Raw genomic sequence first — 23856 nt, forward strand, 5'->3', positions numbered from 1 at the left:
ATATAATAATTGTAAATTTATATGTGTGTTATTCTAAATATGATGAATAAAAATATAAAAAATATTGATATTTTTGATTATTTATATAGTAAATAAATCATATTGTGTTGAAAAAATACAATAGCATTTTCCTTCTGTTTTAATACCCATAGTCTACAACTAAAAAATAAAATATATTGGAATTACAAAAAATATAACTATACATCATCATATAATACATATTTTGTTCGATTTAAGTTTTTTTTTTATGTTTATTGATTTCTTTTCCCATTTTATTTTTAGCTGTATATTTTTCTTTTCATGCTATGAATTTCCCCATTCATGCGTATTTACGTTAATTGTAGGCAATAAATAAAAATATATATAATATCGGGATGGTAATTTTATGCCATAGGCGTTAAAAAAATATATATGTATATAATAAAGAATAACACAGCAAAAATACATAAGCAATAATTAAATTAGCATTTATAAATTAATAAAAAATAAACGGATAATAGCAATAAAAAAAAAAATAAAAAAGTGAAAATAAAATGTTAAGTCAAAAATTGAATTAAAACAAAATAAATTTGAATGACGAAGAAAGAAAAATATTGAGCAAAGTAATGAATTTAGTATAGGATAAAAAATGAATACTATATATGAATGAATATATAATATTAATAGGGATAAAACTATAGTAATTTTATATAGTTCTAATTAAGTTTTAATTTGATTTAGTGTGATAACATAATTATTTAATTTATATGCTTACATATATATTTATATAACATGCATAAGCGCGAAAGGGGATATACGCGTTTTATACATATAAACTACACTGATAAAATTGTATGTTGATATTTGTATATATACACATAAAAATATATAAATAAAATGAAACATTAGAAGGAAAAAGTTTGGAAATGATCGCAATACAATTTTAAAAAATATATGCCCATCATTTGTATAATATAGTTTATATATATTTATTTTTACCGCCTTATGTCATTTATTCATCATTTGAATATTATATAGTATATGTATATATGCATATTTTGACGCTACAAATTTATAGAATAAAATAGATTGAATACAGTTGCTAATACACAATGAAGGTGAAATTGGTTTGCTGTATTATTATTTTTAGTATTTTAAATAAGTTGAAACTTGTAGATAGCGCATCATTGTTAGGAATTGATTTGGGAAGCGAGTATATAAAGGTGTCAATTGTATCTCCAGGAAAGGGTTTTAACATATTATTAAATAATCAGAGTAAAAGGAAAATAACAAATGGTTTATCATTTGGTAGTAAAGTTAGAACATATGATGAGGAAGCAAAAATATATAGCGGAAAATTTCCCCATCTAACTATATTAAATAGTAATAATTTGTTAGCATACAATTTATTTGAATCATTAAAAAATAAAGAAAACTATAATATTGAAAATTTTGGGGAAGATAATGAAGCTTTTTTCAGTGATATAAATAATTATAGTTTTGATAAATCTGAAGATGATAATGGTGTATCTGCTGAGAAATATTTTTCCTATGATTATGTTGTGGATCATAAAAGGGGTACAATCCATTTAAAAATGAAAGATAATATGGTTTTATCATCAGAAGAAGTAACTGCAAATATTTTGGGTTATATTAAAAAATTAGCTTATAATCATCTAAATATTGATTATAAAAATAAAAGAAATGCAAATGTAAATATAGGTTGTGTTATATCAGTTCCTTGCAATTTTCCTCAAAGAAAAAAAGAAGCTTTATTAAATGCATCAAAAATAGCAGGATTAGAATTGGTAGGTATAATAAATGGTGTAACTGCTGCTGCTATACACAATGCCAATGATTTAGCATTGAATACAACAAAATTAACTATGTATTTAGATGTAGGAAGTAATAATATTAATGTTGGTATTGCAAGTGTAAGTTATACTGAAAACAATAAAGTTCGTACTCGAACTATTAATATGCATGCTTGTGAAGTTTTAGAAAATAATTCAGGAACAAAAATTGATATGTTGTTATCTGAACATTTAAGAAAAAAATTTGAAGAAAAATTTAATGTAAATATAGAAAATGATAAAAAAGCTATGAGAAAATTATTAGCTGCAAGTAATAAAGCTAAATTATTATTAAGTGCTAAAAAATCTACTGATGTATTTATTGAAAGTTTACATAATAATAAAAGCTTACAAGAAACAGTTACACGCCAAGAATTCGAAGATTTAATTCATGATGTAATAATGAAATTTAAAATACCTATAAATAATGCTTTAAAAAAGGCATCATTTGAATTAAAGGATATTGAAGCTTTAGAATTAATAGGATCTTCATGGAGAATTCCTAAAGTTTTAAATGAAATAACTAACTTTTTTAATCCATTAACAGTTGGTATGCATTTAAATAGTGATGAAGCTGTAACAATGGGGGCTATATATATTGCAGCATATAACAGCGCCAATTATAGATTAAGAGGACTAGAATATACAGATATAATTTCAAATGAATATCGAATTTTAGTTGACAAGGAAGAAGGAGAAAACACAGATGAGGACAGTACCAAAAATGAACCCAAAGAATTAATTCCATATTTTTCTAAATATCCAGTTAACAAAGTTGTCGTATTAAAATATAGAAAAAATTTAAAATTTTCAGTTTATGAAAATGGAAAAGTTATTTCTAAATATATAGTAGGAACAACAAATACGGAAATAAAAAATGATGAGCTTTTGGATGAGGCCAAAATTCACATAAAATTTAATCTCGATAAATTTGGTATTTTGAATGTAGAAAGTGTACATTTGGTATATGAAGAGGAAAAAGTTGAGGAAAAGACTGAAGAAAAAGTAGAGGAAAAAAAAGAAGAAAAAGCAGAGGAAAAAACCGAGGAAAAAGCTGAGGAAAAAACTGAGGAAAAGACTGAGGAAAAACCAGAGGAAAAGGCTGAGGAAAAAAAGAAAAACATTATAAAACACAAAATCGCATTGCCATATGAAACGAAATATATAAAACCAGTACCATTAACTGCTGAAGAAGTTAAAGAAAAGAAGGAAACTTTAAAAAAATTAGATGATCATGATATAGATGTATTTTTGAAATCAGAAAGAAAAAACAAATTAGAATCATTTATATACGAAACAAGAAGTAAAATGAAACAAGATAGTTATAAACAAGTGTGTAAAGAAGATGTTTTAAAACAATATGTAGACAAATTAGAAGAATATGAAGATTGGTTATACACTGAAAAAGATGAACCATTAGAAAATGTAAATAATAAAATTAAAGATTTAGAAGACATATATTTACCTATTAAAGAAAGAGCAGAAGAATATGAACTTAGAGGACCACTTATTAAAAAAATTGATGAACAAATTAAAGATATAAAAGAAAAATTGCTTGGATATTATGAAACAAAACCATGGGCTGAGAAAACCCTAAAAATTATATCAAGTTCATTAGAAGAAACAACTAAATGGTGGAATAATGCAAAAGAGGAACAAAGCAAACTGGATAATTATTCTGCACCATATTTTAAAGCTAGAGATGTTGAATTAAGATTTAACGCTTTAAGTGCTTTGGTTAAAAATGTGGAAAAAATTAAAGAATTCGTCGATCGCAAAGAGAAAGTAGAAAAGGAAAATAAGAGTAATAATACTGCTAATAAAGAAACAGAAGATAAAAACACTCAGCAAGAAAATAAAACAGAAGAAGGTAATGAATCTGGAAATGATAACAAAACTGATAAACCGGAAGAAAATCAAAACAAATCCGAGGAAAATTTAAAAACAGAGCAAACTAGCGAAGAAAAAGGAAAAGAAGAAGAACAAAAAAGTGATACATTAGAACAAAAAGATGAATTATGATGTAGATAAATAAAATATGATAATTTTCTTATATTTTGAAGACATAAAAACGTGAACATAACTACATATGTACGATATATATATGTATACTTTTTCTTTTCTTTTCTTTTTTTTGTATGCTAACGAAGCTCATTTTTCATTTTTGACATAAGTGCTTTACATTATTAACAAAAATTATGAAAGGAAAGGGGAAAATTAATCTATCAACACAATTATATGATATATATATGCTCTTACATTTTAACCGCTTTTACCTATGCGCTCATTTTGCACAGGGTTATTAAATACATATTTTTATTTATTTCTGTTGGCCCATTTATTGTTGCTTTTTTCTTTTTTTCATTTCATTTGTTTTATTTAAATATTTACAACAATGTTGTATGTGAATATTTTTTCATTAGTATAAAAACTATGCCTTTTCAAATTTACTATAATAAATTAAATATGAAGAAAATATGTTATTTGCATAATTTCTTTTATGAAAATGTGTGTTTCTAGCAAGTATATTGCATAGTTATACCCAACGATGTAAATATTAAAAGGGTGTTATTCCTTTTTTTTAAAGTGGTAAAATGAATAGATTTATTTTCGCTTTATGCTAAACCAAAAGTATTTATTGTTGTCACTATTATTTTGGTATACTTTATAAAATGATTATTTGTTTGAAAAAGATATATATTATATTTTTTTTTATATTTTTTAAAAAAAACAAAAAGGTTAATAAAAACATAAAAAAGTAAAAAAAATTAAATCTTATTCAATACGATTAAACAGGTATTGAATATAAACAATTGTTAGAACAAACATGTGCATATATGCGTACATACGTATGTGCCTATATAAAGAATATGAACGCGTGTAATAATAGCAATAACATAACATGTGTAGATAAGCACATATATTACAGTAGGACAACATATGGAGGTATGATTACTATGATTTTTTATTAATAAAAAATAAAAAAAAACAAATGCACATAGAAACATACACAAAAGCCGATGAATTATATTAAGCTATACCAAAAACGGGAAAAAATTAAAAAAATATTTATCATAAATATAAAACTGTAAATAGTTGTATTCATATTGGGTATACTCCCTTTCAAAGAAATATAAATTATTGTCATTTCAATTTTGATTTTTTGCCAAATATACACTAAAATATAACAAATATCGATAACAAAGGATTGTACTTCAAATAAGTGCACACATAATTGTGTAAATAATGATGTTACGAATGTGAATTATAAGAATAATCACACACAATATTAAATTATTTTTATATAAATATACAATTGGATTTGCATATTAAAAATATAAAAAAGAAAGGCAATAGTTTACAATAACTACACATACATATATACTCCCTCCCCATTTTATGTTACTATAAACGTGTAATTTGGTCTTCATATACTGCTATGCTTAATATTACAAACAAAATTTCAACTAATACATATATCTTCTCCCATTTTGACCTATCAAAGGATCATTGTGACTATTACTCAAAAAAATATATATATATAGTTTTAATTTTTTCCAATGCTTATAATAATTATTATAATTTGAGAATAAGCATTTTGCCAAATAAGAAGGTAATTATGAAAATATAAAGAAAAAGTGAATAACAAATAAATGAATAAGAGTGCATTGGAACCATTTGCTAATATAACTTGACTTGCGCAAGGGGGAAAAATTAACATAGCAAACAAAAACTACTTATTCCATGTCTTATAATAACATATATCTGGTAAGAGGGGTATGGTTGCCTATTCTTAAATATCATTAAAAACTTGATAGTAAAAAAAATAATTTTTATTGTGTGTGTTGACTTATAATGATGATAAGCTGGGGTAATTTGTAACGTTGTTCCGTTACATATATTAAATATTTTATAGAAAATAATATATTTTTATGAATGCTTATTATACCTATATGAAATAATAATATATTATTTTCAATATCACTGTTAATAGAAGAGTTATCATTGTTGTTATAATTCGTATTACATTTATTCATCTCTATGCTAGTACTATCTGGATAATTATTTACACTGCGCTATTTTGCAAATTTTATATGTTAATATTTTCCCCTTAAAATGTTTTTTATTACTATACATATTTTGTTTATCTAAAGAATCTAGCATAATATTCTGTCTATACAAATAATCTTAGTTTTATTTTTGTTCCATATTTGCTATTCAACTGACCAATAAAATTTATGTATTTTATTATTGAAATATCATTGTATTTAGATTTTAATTACTCATCATTAGATACATATATAAATTTTGTTTCTTCGTTTTCCATTTCACTATTCATAATGTGTATATTATAATTATTGTAAATATGATTGAGATATATTCCTTGTTCATATGAATTTATGGAATTAATCTGATTGGTGTGTAAATTGTTTGGAATATTTTAATTATGGTTTGTATATAATCATTTATTATTAATGTTGTATATTGGCAATATATTATTGATAGTGTCCATATCATTACTATATTGGTTGTTTAGAATTGCATTTTAAATAATTCTTCGTTTTTTTTATTTGTATTATAAAAAGATTGTAATGAGAAATTTCCATTAAAATTATTTTCAAAATTTGCTTTATTTACAGGATTATATATACGTTTATCTAACCAGGCATTGTGATTATGATTGCAAGTGGGTGTTGTATTATTTTCAATGTTATTATTGTTGCAATAATTTCCAGCATTATTCATTCCGCTTTTTATGTAAAAATTTATTAAATCTGAAGCTTTTGAATTGTTAAAAAATTCATAATTTTGCATATTTATTTGATCATAATTAATATATTCACTGTTTGGGGATAAATTTATTCTGTCAAAACTGTTATATGAACGTGACAAACGTTGGTTTGTATTATTCGAATTATAATATAAACGCTCATTTTTTTTTTTATTTACCAAAAAATTTATATCTCTATTATTTTCACATAGATAATTTCCATGGCTGTATATATTACATAAGGTTGGATCGAATGATGCATTAAGACGGTGTATATTATTGTTATTATTGCTACTAAACAGATGAGTATTGCACATATTTTCATTATTAATATTATGATTTCTAACACAAAAACCAACATTAAATTCATTTTCTAAACTTTTTATATTGTGACTACTACTACTAAAATTATAATTTATCATATTATTTCTAATATGGTTTTTAGCATTTTTATTTGCATTGATATCTCTGTTATTTTTTCCAAATGTATTATCACCATAATAATTTCCGCTTGAATTTCGTCTTTTAGGATATACACTATTACTATTTCTGTTATCGTTACCACTATTATCATTGCTATAATTTTGGCACCCTTTGCAATTTCCATTACTTCCATTATTATTATTGTTGTTATTACTGTAGTTATTATTGTTATTATTATTGTAATTATTGTTATTGTTATTATTGTTAGTGTAGCTACTGTTATTTCCGCCACAGTTAGCTCCGCTATTAGTATGATCGTCTTCGTCATTGTTATTAACATTTATATTATCAGGTTCGTCGGGGGTATTTTCTTCATCATTTTGTTGATCATTGCTATTTTGATCGGATTCATCTGAATTTTGATCATTATTAATAATATTGTTGTTGGAATTATGGATATTTTGGAGATTCTCATGATTTATTTGTTCATTTATACTTCCAGTAATAGGAATGTTTATATGCTCATTGATAATCGCATTGCTATTGCAAGCTTGAATATTTCCAGAATTGTTTAACATTGTGATATCGGGATAATTTAATTGAGAAGGTAATTGTTGATTATTCATTTGTTCTATTAAGTTATAACAATTTCTAATACCAAATATTCTGTATTCATTTTGATAGTTTAATAATGGTGTTAAATTATCAACTCGATATGAATTTTGCATAATATTTGTTTCATTTGGAAGATTACAAAATTGATTTGGTTCATAATTATTTCGACCAAAAATATTGGCCATATTATTTGTGGCATTGCTATCAACATTATTAGGTGTGTTAATGACTGCATTGTTTTCACCTGAGGTGTTATTATTTATTTGTGTATTTGCAATGGAATTGTTTTTATCATTATTATTTGAAATATCAGATGTATCCATAACTTCTTTATTTTCAATAACATCAATTAATCCACTTTTATATGGGATATCTTGATCAATTCTAAAATTCACAACACTTCTTCCTACTTGTAATGACATGGTATCTTGAGTAGATATTTCTCTAGCTTTTCTTAAAGCTACTAAAGTCCCAAATTTCGAATTATGATCTTCTAATTTGAATAATCCTTCTTCATATTTTATAGTAGCATGATATCTAGAAATAGAAACATCAGGTATTCTAATATCTGATTCATGACCTCTACCTAATTTTAAATGTGTTTTATCAGCAAAACTTATTAGATGTACACCTTTACTTGTTTGACCTATTATATTATCTAATACTATTAAAGGTGTTTTTAAATTGGGTATTTTTACTAATTGTATTAATTCATCATTTTGTTTTATACTTTTAGGATATTTTGTTTTGCATAATTCACAAGATATATCTTTTATAAATATTGAACCAGAAAATAATTGATCATTTAAATTTAATCGTCCATTTATCCATTTTCTTAAACATAATAAATGTGCATATTTAATAGAACCCTTGCAATCACATGGGCATATTAATGGATCATTTTCTTGACTTCCTTCAATTAGGCAAATTCTGCATTGAATATTAGTTGAATCTATAATTGCTTCACATTTTTTAGATGGGGTATCATATAATTTTAATGAATTTAATGTGTCAACTGATTCTATAAATTGACGTACTTTAAGTCGAAATCGCCCTAATTTTATGATATCATTTTCATGTAATGAATAACTTTTATCAGGTAAATTTTTCACAATAATCCACAATTTTTTCACATTGTATTGGCTATTTAATGGATGTTCTGCTGGAGTTATTACGTATTTATCTAATAAGGATAAAAATTATATAAAATATATAATGAATAAATAAAAAAAAGATATGTATATATACACTCTTTTCTTTCTATATATGTATTATACATGCATTGTCTTTTCTTTTTAATTTACTTTCTTCGGGGCGCACTGATAAGAGATAATCTTGTGCTGTGTTAGGTAAGCATTGTGGATTATCGGCTACACAGGAAACCTGTGCTTTTGAGCGAAATAATTTTATTGGCGATGAAATTAAAAAGGTTTTTTTATTTACTTGCTGAGCTTCATAGTCAAACAGATCATGGCTATCTCGAGTCCATGTTTTGGTTTCAATTCTCAACCTGTGCAAAAAATAAAAAAAAATTATATGTGTATAATATATATGCATCTACATACTTGGACATATTTTTGTATACGTAAGTGCGTATGCACTATTTATTTAAGTAAAATGATGCTGCAATTATTTTTGTTTTATTTCTCTTCATATTATGCCATATATTTTTTAATATTCATGAAGAGAATTAAAACGTAAACAATAGCATATTTTACTTGAACAAATAAATAGGCATCCACGTACATATATACAGCATAAGCATTTCGAGAAATACACATTATTAGTATAAGCAATGCAATTCTCGTAAAATAAAATACAAACTCGATTGTATGAATGTATTACATTTTCCAGTTGTTTTATTGAATAATTTGAAAATTTAACAAAGCCACCAAAAAACGAAAAAACAGAAAAAAATAATATATATTTCCTTAATGATTCATATATGATATTTATCTACTCGAAAACATATATAGTTATGCTTTCTTTTCTGTATTTTCAGTTATGTTATTAAAATAGTAACTTGTTAACTTTGAAAAACTATCATTCCTCAATTAACTAAAGTTCATGCTCTATAATTGCCCCTCACACATATATATATATTTTGGCTTTTGATGATTTTTCTGTTTATGGTTTATATATCTTAAAACAAGGAAAATCAAACTCTAAATAACTACTTACAGTGGTGTATTTGTTTTTTGTTTTGATGAATATGTGTGATGTGTATCTGATATTTGGTTTTATAGTTTTATACAAGTTGATCAATTAATAAAAAGATACAAAAATATATTCTGAAACAAAATCATACTTAGACGTAATCTAATAAATCCCTCACACCAAAAAATATATAAATATATAATATACAAAAAAAATATATGCGCGATTAAATTGGCCTAATGTTTCTGAAACAAATTATGCATGTGTAAAAATACAATTATCCATTAAATTTTACAAAACGAAAAAAAAAAATTGGGTATTAATAAAAATTACATGTGCATATACACAAAAACAAATAAAAAAATATGAAAATAAAATGAATAAATATTATGTATTTATACACATGTGTGTACTCAAATATTCATAATAGTTCTGTGAAAATACTGGCTTGTATGCAATAATATATGCATAAAATACTAATAAAAAATATATTCCTATTAAATCAAATACTATTTATGCATAATTTTATTTACATAACTATGAGTTATAATTATACTACTACATTTTTTACACTTTGCCAAATATATAATATCTATGCATACTCATATTTTCATATTAATAAAATAAATTCTTATATTTATTTTCTTATCCGAAGGATAATATGTATTAGTATATGTGCCAAATTACTAACAATAATATAATACAAAAATACTTATGAGATACTCATGGATCATTAAAATATATAGTGTAATGTAATATATATATAATATAAGACGCACCTTTTAAAAATTATAAAATATTAAAAAGTAAAATAAGAAAAACTAAGATACTATAACTTATGTTCCTAGTTATAAATAAAACAAAAAGGAAGAAGTTATATAAGCAAATAATATGAAACTATTAAATATATGTGTGTATATTACTATATATATAAGCTGCAAACTCGCGTAATAAATAACAAAATTAAAATGGATTACACATTAAGTTCAGCTAAATAATGCCATAAATGCTTTAAGTTCCTATATTAGTACGAAAACATATATAACTGTGTGTAATAACAAATATATATATTAACTTTATCAGAAATATTTTTCCGTTTTTTAATGCAATATGGTAATTTTCATTATATGAACAAATTTATATAATAATGTTATATGAAAACAAATACTTAATATGCTACATAAAAAATGGTTATAATCATAAATGCGTATAAAAATTTATGTAATAATTTATAATGCTATGTATATATTTACACCTACGTTTGTATATATATAATTTGTGTTACATCATTTCACTTATTTACTTCAACATGTAATTGCAAATTAAATAAATATGAATATACTTTATAAAATCATTGATTATATATAACTAATAATATTTAACAGCTATGTATGTACAAATAGCAGTTCACACAATATGCATCGCTTTGTTTGGTTTGATATTTTTAATGGTACATATAAAAATTAAAACATATTAGTACTTAGTATTTAAAAACGATTGTATTAGTTACAAATAAATATGTAATTGTATGTAATGTAATTTTTAAAACATGTCTGTGTGTATGTATATATATATTTCGTATTAAAAGACAACTATATATTTTGTTTTTCTACATAAATGTTGATATTGATTCTTATCTAATATATTTTAGGTTATATTTATTTACTCTTTTTTAAGTTTTGTTGTAATTTTTTATCACTTAATTTTTCTTTATGTTATTTATTTATTGTTTATTATTATTTTATTTTATTATGTGTGTTTTTTGTCATTAAATTATTTACTATTTTATTATTTTTACACTTTTCCTTTTCTATAATTGTGCGTTGTTTTTTTCTTTTTTTCATAAGTAATAATTATTATTTTTTATGTTCTATGTATATGCACATTGTTTGGGAATTTTATTTTATTATTTTTTATTTGCAATTACTCTCTATCATAAAAAAAACAAAAAAATGGAAATTACATGTGTGTAATTTTTTTAATTTTTATAAATATTTTGCTCATAAAAATCAATAGAAATTTTTATAAAATTGGAGAACACATGTGTTAAATTTTATGCACATTTTTAATAATTTTTGTCATTTTTTATAGTGCATGCTGCATACTTAATATATGAAATTAAAAAAGTTGTAGATATGATGGTGCATCGATTTAATTTTAAATTAAAAAATAACAATATAATAGAAGAATTATGCATGATATATTTATAGAAACCGATGCATAATTATTTTTATTTCCACGTCATTTTTTCCCGTTATAGAAATGTGGGCATGCATTTTTTTTTTAAAATACACAAGTGTTATATACGTATATTTACGTATATATTAGTACTATATATTATTGTTTATTTATATTTTATAACATATTAAGTATATATATATATTATTTCAAAAATTATTTTCACAAAATTAATAAATTTATGCTTGGTAAAGGCAAAATTGGTGTAATATATATTTTTTGTGCATAATTGTCCATTAGAATTTATTTAATTTATGGAGCATTATTATTTTAACACATTTTAATAAATTTATAAAATATTATATAAGCGTAATATTCTGAATTGTTAGCTTTGTAACAAATATTATTTAAGTGCCAATGCATTTCCTGTTGATAGTTTTCCTGCAGTCTGCTGCCATATGTGCTGCTGCCCCCAATTTCTTTGCAGTTCTGGCATTTGTATAATATATATATGGATGCATATAGCACAGTATATAATAAAATTAGTTTATTTTTCTTTGTCCCATGGTGGCACTGGTATATATAGGCAAAAAATATTTTCTCGGTTTTAATCCTTTGATGAAATATATAAATGATTCATAATAGCGCTACTGCTAGTAATAATATTTTTCTCTTATTTGTTCATAAAAATATGTTGCAAATATTGAAAAAAATACCAAAATGAATATCAACAACATTTAAAATAATTATATAATTTTAAATTCATAACTATGTGAATGTGTAAATAGTATGCATATATATGTGTGCTATTGTTTTTATAGACAGGTAATTGTTTTTTTTTATTCTAAAGGTTTATACAAATTGTTGTATCTTTTTTATTTAAGGCGTTATATCAGTTTTAAACATTAAAAATAATATATCATATATATAAAGTAATAAATTAAAAGAAAAAAATTTTTTTGCACAGTTGGGTATTTTACTTTTATGCATAATACTTAAACCTTTTTAAAGGATATTTTAGGGAATTAAAAAAATAAAGTAAAAAATATGTGTGTATATAGTATTGAAAATGGTAAAGATTTGCATACATTTATAATTTCATAAATACAAATATATATTTTAAAAAAAGTGTGAATGATAAAATAAGCAAGTTACTCACTAGAACTGCTATCATTATATGAATCATCTGTATGTAGTTCATATGAATACCCACCAATAGTATTGAATGGTATTTCATATATTTGATTTCCTACGCGAATAGAAATAGAATTAACATATATATAAAACTCATTTGAATCATTAACCTCATTTTGAGTTTGATCATTATTATAGTTAATTATTTTATTTATATCAAACCAAATATTATCATTTATATTTAAACTATTATTTTGTATAAGTGTATCTAAACTTATATCTGTATATGCTAATGACATATGACAGGTTCTATTAGTAGAAAAAATATCACTTAAACCAAAATCAGTTAGTATACTGTTAATTTTTTCCATTATGGAATTTAAGTGTATTTTTTGGTCTTCTTCTTTTACTGAATAAGCACAAAAATATTTGTCGTTTTTTTGGCTTTTGTATAAATCAACCGTATTTTTAAAAAAAAGATAAAAACTGAAAAAAAAATAAAATATATAATATTACAATTCGTGAATTCATACTCTAATGCATGACATTTCCTGGTATTTTATAACCCCAGACATTCATACTACATATAAAAATTATGCCTCCATTTTGTTGAAGTGTGTGAAAATATAAAAAACATTTTTTGGCATATATTTAAAAATAATTACCACTTTTGTGTTTTTAGACTTTCTCGTATTTTTTCAATAAAGGGTTCAATCATATGCCTCTTTATTTTCAAAGAATCTGCAATGGTTATATGTAACACATCCATAGAATTATTTTGTGATGCTTGTTTAAATTTTGTTTGATCATCATTTAATTTATGTAACTGGTAAAAAATATGTTTTTTAATTTCATTTTCCTTTTTTTGAAAGCTAGCTGAATCGTTATCATTTGTGCTTATACCCAGCTGCTTTTCTAGTAGTTTGCGCAAGAGGCCGAAACAAAATTCACATTTTTTTTTAATATCTTTGTTGCATTTTACTGAATAAAAAATAATGAAACACACATAAAAACATATATCTATTATACTCTCATTGTATATATAGAACGGAAAGATAAATTAGTGTTGATACTAATTTGTAAGATTACTAAACAATGCATCTATATGTATAATATATATATGTGCGTATGGATAAAACATTCTAAACTCGAAAAATTCTCTTATTTTATTACCTGGGATATAAATATACGAGTAATAGTCTCCTTGATTAGACATTTTGTTTTATGTTTTCATCTTATTTTTATTAATCCCGTTTGTTCTCATTCATATTTGCAAAAAGAAAGTAAAAAATCAGCGGCTCGCCAAAATAATGTCCTTCGGAATGATAAAAAATTGCATGTTAAAAATGCATATATTTAATAGAGAAAAATAATAAATTAATAAATAAATATAAATAAATATATAAATATATAGTTTATATGTGTACGTGGTATCGTGTTCACTATTTCGTATTCATTCAAGAATCGACATACGCAGAAAATTTTATACTTCTAAGTAATAAAAAAAAATGTTGGATATATATAAAACGCACATGTAAATAGATATTACATATTCATAGATTTTGTGAGTTATTCAAAAACCAACAGATTGAAGGTTTTAAGGCCAAGAGAAAAAAATGGAAAAATGAGCATGCGGAATATGCATATATATTCATCACTATGAGAAGGCATGGACACCATATCCTCTGAACTTTAATCATTTTAGCTTTAAAAAAAAGTGGTATATTTTATTTTGTGGCCCCAGTAGGTAGGTTATGCATCTGAAGGTGTGAATGAATAATAGTTTAAAAAATATAATTATATTTTTTATATTTTTGATTTCATTTTTAATGAGTTTATAATTTATATCAAAAAAATAAAAAAAAGAAAAAGATATACGAACAAATATACACATATATATTTAGTGTATCGTTCATTTTGACAGAGAAAGAAACATGAATTTTCTTGTTCTGTTTTTTAGTTACAGCATATTTGTTCTGCCTTATTCTAATTTGGTGTACGGAATATCAAAGGATAGAAAGTGTTGTGAATATGGGAATTCTGTTGATAGCAGTAAAATGCTATATATAGCTGGTTCGGTAAGAAAAAGAAGAAAAACATTTAAAAATACGAGAAATGTTTCAAATTTTGAAGAAGGAAATACAAATGGATATAAATGTGTTGACAATAAAGGAATATATGCCACTAAACAAAATTTGGAATTTGATGCAGTTAGAAATAAGGAAGCAAATGAAAACAACAAAAGCGGTGCCAATCCTGTAAAAAGAGAGATCGCAATTGAAAGCGAAAATAAAAATAATCGCATCAACCAGGAACAAAATATTAAAGATCGTTATACTAACGAAAATGCACAGGATGAGGGAAAAAATAAAAAGGTGAAAATACCGAAGGTTGGAAATGCAATGCCAGAAAAAAAACCTGACTGGTTTCATGTACCTGCACCAAGTGGTGAAAAATATAAAAAATTAAAAGCAGATTTAGGTAAATTAAAACTTCATACAGTTTGTGAAGAGGCCCAATGTCCTAATATTGGAGAGTGCTGGAATATTGGAACAGCTACTATTATGTTATTGGGTGACACTTGCACACGAGGCTGTAAATTTTGTTCAATAAAAACTTCATCAAAACCACCACCACCAGATATTAATGAACCTTTTAACACAGCTAAAGCAATTTGTGAATGGGATATAAATTATATTGTTTTAACTTCAGTTGATAGAGATGATTTACCCGATGGCGGTGCAGACCATTTTGCTAAAACTGTAGAGTTAATAAAATTTTCAAAGCCTAATATTTTGATAGAATGTTTAGTTTCTGATTTCCAAGGAAATAAAGATTCAATAAAGAGACTTGCATTAAGTGGGTTAGATGTATATGCACATAATATAGAAACTGTTAAACGTTTACAGAAGTATGTAAGAGATAAAAGAGCTAATTATGAACAATCGCTATTTGTATTGAAAACAGCAAAGGAAATTAATCCAAATTTATATACAAAAACTAGTATTATGCTAGGGTTAGGGGAAACGGAAGACGAAGTACTACAAACTATGAAAGATGCTCGATCAAATGACGTAGATGTTATAACATTTGGGCAATATTTAAGACCAACGAAGAATCATTTAAATGTTGTTGAATATGTTTCACCGCAAATGTTTAATTATTACAAAGATGTCGGTTTAAAAATGGGTTTTAAGTATATAGCTAGTGGCCCATTGGTTAGGTCATCTTATATGGCAGGAGAATATTTTATGAAAAATATGGTGGAAAAGGGAAGAAATCAGAAAAGTCAACAGATTAAACCGGTAGAAGTCAGCAAATAAAGAAATTATATTTTTTATAGCATAAAAAAATATAACAATTATATTATGGAAGCATTTGTTTTTGTTATTCAATATTGAGATGAGTCGAAATTAGTAACAGAATTGATAGATTTACTGAATGTGTGCAGAGATCAAATAAAACATCGCGAAATCAGTGCCTTCATTCAAGTGCATGTTTTTTTAGTCTATGTGTTTGTTTTGGTGAATGCATAATTATTGTTTGTACCCATATATGCACTATTTTTTACTTATATACATAAACTGTTTTTTTTTTCAAATTATATGTTTTTTATACGTATGCCAGTGCTCGATTTCTCAAGCTATTTAGTTAATTGGATGTTTAGACTAAAAATGCTTTAGAGTTCAAAGTTTAAAAAAATGAAAAAATGCAAAGTAAAAAACAACGAAACAATAAATATGGGATGTTATTCAACTAGTTTGAAAATGGATAGTAATATCCGATTCGTTTGCCCATCATACTGGAAAGTCATTGCTCTAAAAACTCCTGTATGATGATGGAATTTTTGGCGATGATTTGAATGTCCGGACGTCTCTGTAATATAAGTTTAATTTTGTTTAAAGGTATTTGTAAATCCTTAGATCGGTATTCCGGCGACATAAAGGCATCATTTAAGTCTTCATAATTATAATTATCACTTAAAAGTGAATTAGTTAATTTTGTAACTTGATTAATCCAATTATTTTTATTTGGTAATGGTATTTTTTTATTTTTGACATGGTTGATTTTATTTTTTAGCACATCAATGTCACATGTAAATAATTTTATAAGTTCACGCAAATATGGCATGGAATATAACAAAGTATTAGAGTTGCCAAATTTATTAATATTTTCTGTTGTTTTGCATAACTCATCTATTTGTTGCAAAATAGTGTGAGAATTTCCAAGGAAAATATTAAATGTATCTTGATTGTGTAAAAATGTAACTCCTTGATCTATTAAAAAGTTTATAATAGATTGATCCAATTTATGCAATACTTTATTGGCGATTTCTAAAAACATATTGTCAAATACAATTTTTTTAATTTTATATAAATTATTTAATATATATTCATGGAAAATATTATGAACAGTAAATAAATTATAAATTCGGATAGATATAAAATGATAGAAAGCATCTAAAAAGTTACTAAGCATTTTATTTTGTAATGAGATAAAGGTTGATATCATTTCTTTTATATATTTTTTATATTTAAAATTAAATAAATAAGTATTTATAGAATATATCGAAACATATAATAAACAAGTGGTAGTACACTCGCTAACTAAATCATTAATATTATTCCAATGCTTACGAAACTCATCTTTAACAATTATTAATATATTTTTTAAAACATTATTTGCATAATCTTCCATAAATTCACTATTACTTTCAAAATGTAATAATCTCTTTGTTATATTTTTTAACAATTCAATAAATATATCACCATATTCATTTATACAATCATTTTCTTCTAATATTATATTATTTTTTAATTTAATACAACAATCATTTTCAGACATATCATTTAGTATATTAGAAAGAAACTCATTTTCTATTAATATAAAAAAGTCCCGAACACACATTCCTCTAATTTCGATATTTTCACTAGAACTACGATTTTTATTTTTATTCATATTTTTTATTAATATATCATCATCTGAATAGTTGTATTTTTTAGCTTCATTTTCTTCTACTCCATTTTCATCCTTTACAAATGTACTAGATTTTTTTAAATTGTGTGTAAGATTTATCGAATCTGAATTATTATCAAGCGAATTACGCACTGATTCGTCATTCAATAACTCAACATATGTATTTGTGAAAAAATCTTCCAATAAATATTTACAATTATAATTGTCATATATAAACCATTTATTATATATCATAATAATATGATGGATAAAATTGAAAAATGATTTTTTAATGTCATCTTTATATTTTTCATTCAAATAATACATGTTAATAAAATACGAAATTCTACTTAGTATATATAATCTGCAATCTGCAATAATTTTATAGTTTAATTTTTTCATTGCTTTGTCATAATTTATTATTTCATAATATATATTTCTTTTTTCGTCATTTGTCATGTTGTTATACATCATGTAGTATGTTTCTACCCCTTTCTCATTAGAACTACTTTGTGTATCAATAAATGTGTCAACATTATATTTATTATTTTCATCTCTGTTTTTGTGGATATCCATGTGATCATGTTCATAAGTTTTATTCCCATTTTTATGCGTGAAAAAATCTTGTAATGCATAATGAAATATAACATTTTTGCTTAAATCCATTAAATTATCATAATTTATTAACATTTTAAAAATATAACTACTTATAATGGATTGATAGAATAAATATTTCAAACCCCATTCAGGTTTATCAAACTTAAATAAAGGACTTTCGTGATTTTGGAAAAATGATCTAAAAAATTGAATTATTATTTCTGCCATTTTATCAACATATCCCATTGAACATTCACAATTTTCGAAAGAAAATGGCATCGTTGGATGATCAGATTGAGTATCTTCATTATCATTGCTATCACTGTTATTACTGCTGTATTTTTTATTTGAATTTTGCCTATTTATATAGGTTTGTATTTTTTCAATTAAATGCCAACTAAATATTATGTTAACAAATTCGAAGCTTTCCCTTTTTATCAATGAAATGTATGCATCATTAAATATGGTTGAACTATTAATTGAATCGATAAATGTATTTTTATTTTTTTTTAATTTTTCTTTAAACATATTTACGGATTTATCATCTGTGTTGTTATTGTGGATTGGAGGCATAATAGAAAAGTTATCAGAAACAGTATCTAAGTTAAGCATATTATTCATAGGGTCGATTTCAGTATTATATTTTGTATCTTCCTTTCGATTTTCTGATGCTAGGATTTCCTTATCAATTTGATTTTCGATTAATCCATCCATGTTATTTATAATTTCTTCAAGCGAATCGATAGAAACATGAGAAATATTGTTTCCCCATTGTATACTTGATAATAATAATTTAATTTTATTAAAATAATATTGTGAAATTAATGTTATAATAAATTGGATATCTTTAATTATCATCCTTTTTGCATTTGTTTTAAAAATGTGTATTTTTTTAACAACGTCTAAAATTAGGTATAATGAATGATCATAATTTCTACTAACAGCAAATTTTTTTGCTTTTTCTAAATTACTTAATATATTTTTTATCGAAATAAGATATTCTTTTTGTTTTTTTAAATTTTTTATTATTTTTATTTCTTTTATCATGTGTTCAATTATATTTGTATTAGTACTTTCTTCCACTATTTGGTTATTTTTTAATTCCTTTTTTATATAATATATTTTATGTAAATTATCATTTTCAATTTTTATTTCACGTCCTGCTTCCATTTCTAGTTGTGTTTTTATTTTACTAATTTGGGATTTACTATCACATATATATATGTCAACATTTTTATAAATATGTTCAATGTTTATATCTTTTAATTTGTCACTGTTAAGATATTGCCCAAGTAATAGTATATTACCAGAGCAGTATTTTAAATCTTTATTATTTTTTAAGAATACATTAACTACTTTGTTTTCATCTTTATTATTCCCATAACCACTGACACCTATTTGATTAAATAATACCTTCCGATATATTTCGTTTATTCCATTTTTATCATTATAATTTTTTTCCTCAAAATAAATATTATTTTTGCTTCTTTTCTTTAATTGTTTTTTTAAAAAATTGGATAACACTTGTTTTATTTCCTCTTTGATATTTTTGGTGTCTTCTAATGTCTGTTTGTTTTTTTTTTCCTTATAGGATATTATCGCATTTTTTAAAACCCTTTCAATATTGTTTCTTCTGTACTCATCTTCGTTTTTCTCTTCTTTCTTTATTTGGAGTGTATCTTTTCGATCAAAATAGCTAGCGATGAACATTTTCCTGATTTTCGCTAGTTAATAAAGAAAACTATCACCTTGCTTATTCTTTTCTTAAGAAAAGTGTGTGAGAAATATTTATATTTTAATTAATTTAAAATTTTAACATTGTATCTGTAGCTCTTTTATGTTATTTTTTATACATATATGCCTATGTTTTGGTATACAAACGATATATTAACTGGTTTATGTAGTTCTTTTCTACGGTGACATATATTTTAAAAAATGTATATATTACATATTCAAGATTTGGCCGATTATGCCACTACTTGATTTGTTTTTTCTCTCTATATGTTCAAGGAAAAAGTGTATTGTTCTGCACACTTTTAATCATTCCTTCTATTTAATGTTAAAAAATGCTTATCAGAGTGATGAATAACTTTTTTTCTTAGTTCCAATTGCCAAGCAAAGAGTATTAAAGCAAAAAAATAAAAAACGGAAAAAATCTCTTTATTACTAAAAACAAAGTTAATAAAACTATCAATATACTGATATCATTTTTAACAAATATAATTTTTTTTGGCGACTTTTATAGCGAATTTTTTGAATTATAAATGGACTTAAAATAAATATATACATACGCGCATACGTATATAAATACAAAATTATAAAAAAGTGAAATATCACTTAGAATTAATCCCAATTTATGTTATATTATATGTAGGTTATTTCTCTAATTATGAAATTGAAAGTTTAATTTTTTTTTTAATTTAAGGATATGCCTTGTTACATTCAAAATTTGTACAAATATATAGGAGAGAACGTCTCAATAAAATACTAAAGATTTTTGGAAAATGGGATTTTTATTGCATATTATTCTTCACACAGTTATTTTCATTAATTATATACATATATAGTGGTTATATATTTGTTTTCTTTTCTTTATTTCGTGCATTATTTTTTCATTATTTTGTAATATTTATGATTTATTTGGTTTAATAAATTGTTTTTAAACAATTATAGTATTTCATCATATTGAAATTTATCGAATAAAAAAAAACAAAAAAAAAATTGTGTACACTATTTTATTTCCACTTTTTTCGATTTTGAAAAAATAACTAAATGATATATTTCTTTTATATTTGTTTTCATTCATATTTGTCTCCAATTTGTAAATTTTAAAAATCACAAGTTATGTTTTAATATACCATTTTTTGCCTTCGTCAAGTGTTACATATATATATGCCTATTTTTATTACTATTGAATAAATATACTAGTTTTTATGCGATATATATAAAATGGGTAGGATCATTGATTCGATAATTTCAGGTGGTGTTCTTTTAACAGCCACATTATTAACATGCAAATATCTTAAAGACAGAAAAAGGCAACTAACAATTGAAGGGGAATGTGAAGCAAAAACTAAATTCAATGTCGATCTGAATAAGATAATAGAAAAAATGAAAAATAAGCATGTTATAAACATTGAAGATATAAGCGATGAAGAATTGATAGCAATTTTATTTACAGCAAAAACATTTGAAAAAATATTAAGAGATAAGAAGGACTCCAAATATTTGAAAGATAAAGTTTTCTGTAGTTTATTTACAGAGCCAAGTACACGAACGAGATGTTCTTTTGATGCTGCTATTTTAAGATTAGGCTCAAAAGTAATAAATATTACGGATGTAAATTCAACTTCCTTTTATAAAGGAGAAACTGTACAGGATACTTTTTCTGTTATGTCAAAATATGTTGATGGAATTATATACAGAGATGCTTCAAATGTAATACAAAAAATATATTATGCATAAATTCGTTCACACACATGCATATATGTATCCATATTTTAGTTTTCATTTACTGCTTTTGTGTTAGTTTAATTTATTTAGTTACTTATTATTATTTTTTTTGAAACATTCACAGAATAATATTGATTTGGCAATTGAAACGTCAACCAAGCCAATTATCAACGCGGGGAACGGAACCGGAGAACATCCAACACAGTCCCTTTTAGACTTTTACACAATATATAATTTTTTCCCATATATTTTGGATAGAAACCCAAACAAAAAACTTAAGATTGCATTTGTTGGGGATTTAAAAAACGGAAGAACTATTCATTCTCTTAGTAAATTACTTAGTAGATATAATGTTAGTTTCAATTTTGTTTCATGTAAATCATTAGACATTCCTGATAATATAATAAATATTATATCTGATAATTTGAAAAAAAATAATTTTTATGACGATAATTCTATAAACAAATATGATAATTTAGAAAAGGGATTAGAGGATACTCATATTGTATATATGACGAGAATTCAAAAAGAAAGATTTACAGATATGAGCGAATATAATAAATACAAAGATTCTTTTATTTTGGATAACAATGCGTTAAGAAATACAAGACCCGACGCCAAGGTATACAATATATGCGTATAGTATATTTTTTTAATTTTGTCATTTTACGTAGACAACACAATATGGCATCTCTCTTACATTCGTTCATATATTTACTTCATTTTCAGGTTCTTCACCCCCTTCCAAGGGTTAATGAAATAAAAATAGAGGTTGATGAAAATCCTAAGAGTGTCTATTTTTTGCAAGCTGAAAATGGTTTATATGTACGAATGGCATTGTTATACCTTATTTTCTCATAAATATGTTTATGTAAGAATAAATAGAAAATTAGTAGAAGGATAGAAATAGGCAAATAATACATTTTATTCGTATAATTATGGACAGTTATATTTATTCAATACCTTTTTTTTAACTTATATTTTTTTGTTAATAATGAATATGTAGATATTATGAACATAAGTCATACAATTATTTATGTATATTTGTTTTATAATATATTTGTTCAAAAATATATAATATATCAATAATTTTATTTTTTTTATATGTATGTTTTAAATTTGATGCATTAAATTGCTTTGAAAGATCCATATTTTGATTTAAGAGAACGAAAAAAATAATAACCACATTTTTTAAATATTTAAAACGATAAATAAATGAACATAGTATAATATATATATAGCATTGCATTTTAAAACAATTATGATAAAATATTAATTTATTAGTATTTCTTTAATGTGCCTTTTTTTTAAAGACGTAACCTAATTACGAGTATACAATAGAATGCCAAATCATTGGAAAGGTACGACAACATTAACAATGTATATATATATATATATATAATAGCTGGTAGTATATTTATTATAATTTAAAAAAGAGGACAATTTATTTAGAAGAACATTATCCAATAGAATATTTTTTTGTCTAATATTATTCTTGAATAAGTATATATTATAAAAAAATATTTTTTATATATTTTTTCTCGTTATCCAGTTAAAAAAAGTGTAATAAAAAATGTATTAATTGACAAAAGGTACAGTGATGAAGAAATGGGTATATTACTGCCAATGTAATAATCCAAAAAAGAATGCAATGCTTTTTTCATTTTTTTTTTTCAAAAGAGGTAAATATATGTATTCCCTTTGTGCGTGTGTGTATGAATTATTCATGGGATATATAAG

General features: G+C 23.9%; 6 protein-coding genes across 6 annotated transcripts; 3 read left to right on the forward strand and 3 right to left on the reverse strand.

Annotated features, from left to right (window-relative positions):
- Positions 1-1091: 1091 nt before the first annotated feature.
- Positions 1092-3854, forward strand: PCHAS_1361800 (heat shock protein 110, putative; the record flags this gene model as incomplete). Its single annotated transcript, XM_733924.2, has 1 exon — positions 1092-3854. One exon carries the CDS (start codon positions 1092-1094, stop codon positions 3852-3854), a length of 2763 nt encoding a protein of 920 aa, XP_739017.2.
- Positions 3855-6365: 2511 nt separating this feature from the next.
- On the reverse strand, positions 6366-9488 carry PCHAS_1361900 (zinc finger protein, putative; the record flags this gene model as incomplete). The annotated part of the gene is made up of 3 exons (XM_016799443.1): positions 6366-8824; positions 8946-9151; positions 9487-9488. Coding segments are annotated over 3 exons (2667 nt in total).
- A 3639-nt stretch (positions 9489-13127) lies between these two features.
- Positions 13128-14326, reverse strand: PCHAS_1362000 (U6 snRNA phosphodiesterase, putative; the record flags this gene model as incomplete). The annotated part of the gene is made up of 3 exons (XM_738604.1): positions 13128-13596; positions 13776-14091; positions 14284-14326. 3 exons carry the CDS (start codon positions 14324-14326, stop codon positions 13128-13130), a joined length of 828 nt encoding a protein of 275 aa, XP_743697.1.
- A 718-nt stretch (positions 14327-15044) lies between these two features.
- Positions 15045-16433, forward strand: PCHAS_1362100 (lipoyl synthase, putative; the record flags this gene model as incomplete). The annotated part of the gene is made up of 1 exon (XM_735544.2): positions 15045-16433. The coding sequence occupies one exon, from the start codon at positions 15045-15047 to the stop codon at positions 16431-16433; it is 1389 nt and encodes a 462-aa protein (XP_740637.2).
- A 487-nt stretch (positions 16434-16920) lies between these two features.
- On the reverse strand, positions 16921-20373 carry PCHAS_1362200 (conserved Plasmodium protein, unknown function; the record flags this gene model as incomplete). The annotated part of the gene is made up of 1 exon (XM_735543.2): positions 16921-20373. The coding sequence occupies one exon, from the start codon at positions 20371-20373 to the stop codon at positions 16921-16923; it is 3453 nt and encodes a 1150-aa protein (XP_740636.2).
- A 1239-nt stretch (positions 20374-21612) lies between these two features.
- PCHAS_1362300 (aspartate carbamoyltransferase, putative) lies at positions 21613-22977 on the forward strand (the record flags this gene model as incomplete). Its single annotated transcript, XM_740312.1, has 3 exons — positions 21613-22101; positions 22241-22738; positions 22846-22977. The coding sequence occupies 3 exons, from the start codon at positions 21613-21615 to the stop codon at positions 22975-22977; spliced, it is 1119 nt and encodes a 372-aa protein (XP_745405.1).
- Between the last annotated feature and the right edge of the window lie 879 nt (positions 22978-23856).

This window comes from Plasmodium chabaudi (genome assembly GCF_900002335.3).
Source record: "Plasmodium chabaudi chabaudi strain AS genome assembly, chromosome: 13".
NCBI lineage: Eukaryota > Apicomplexa > Aconoidasida > Haemosporida > Plasmodiidae > Plasmodium > Plasmodium chabaudi.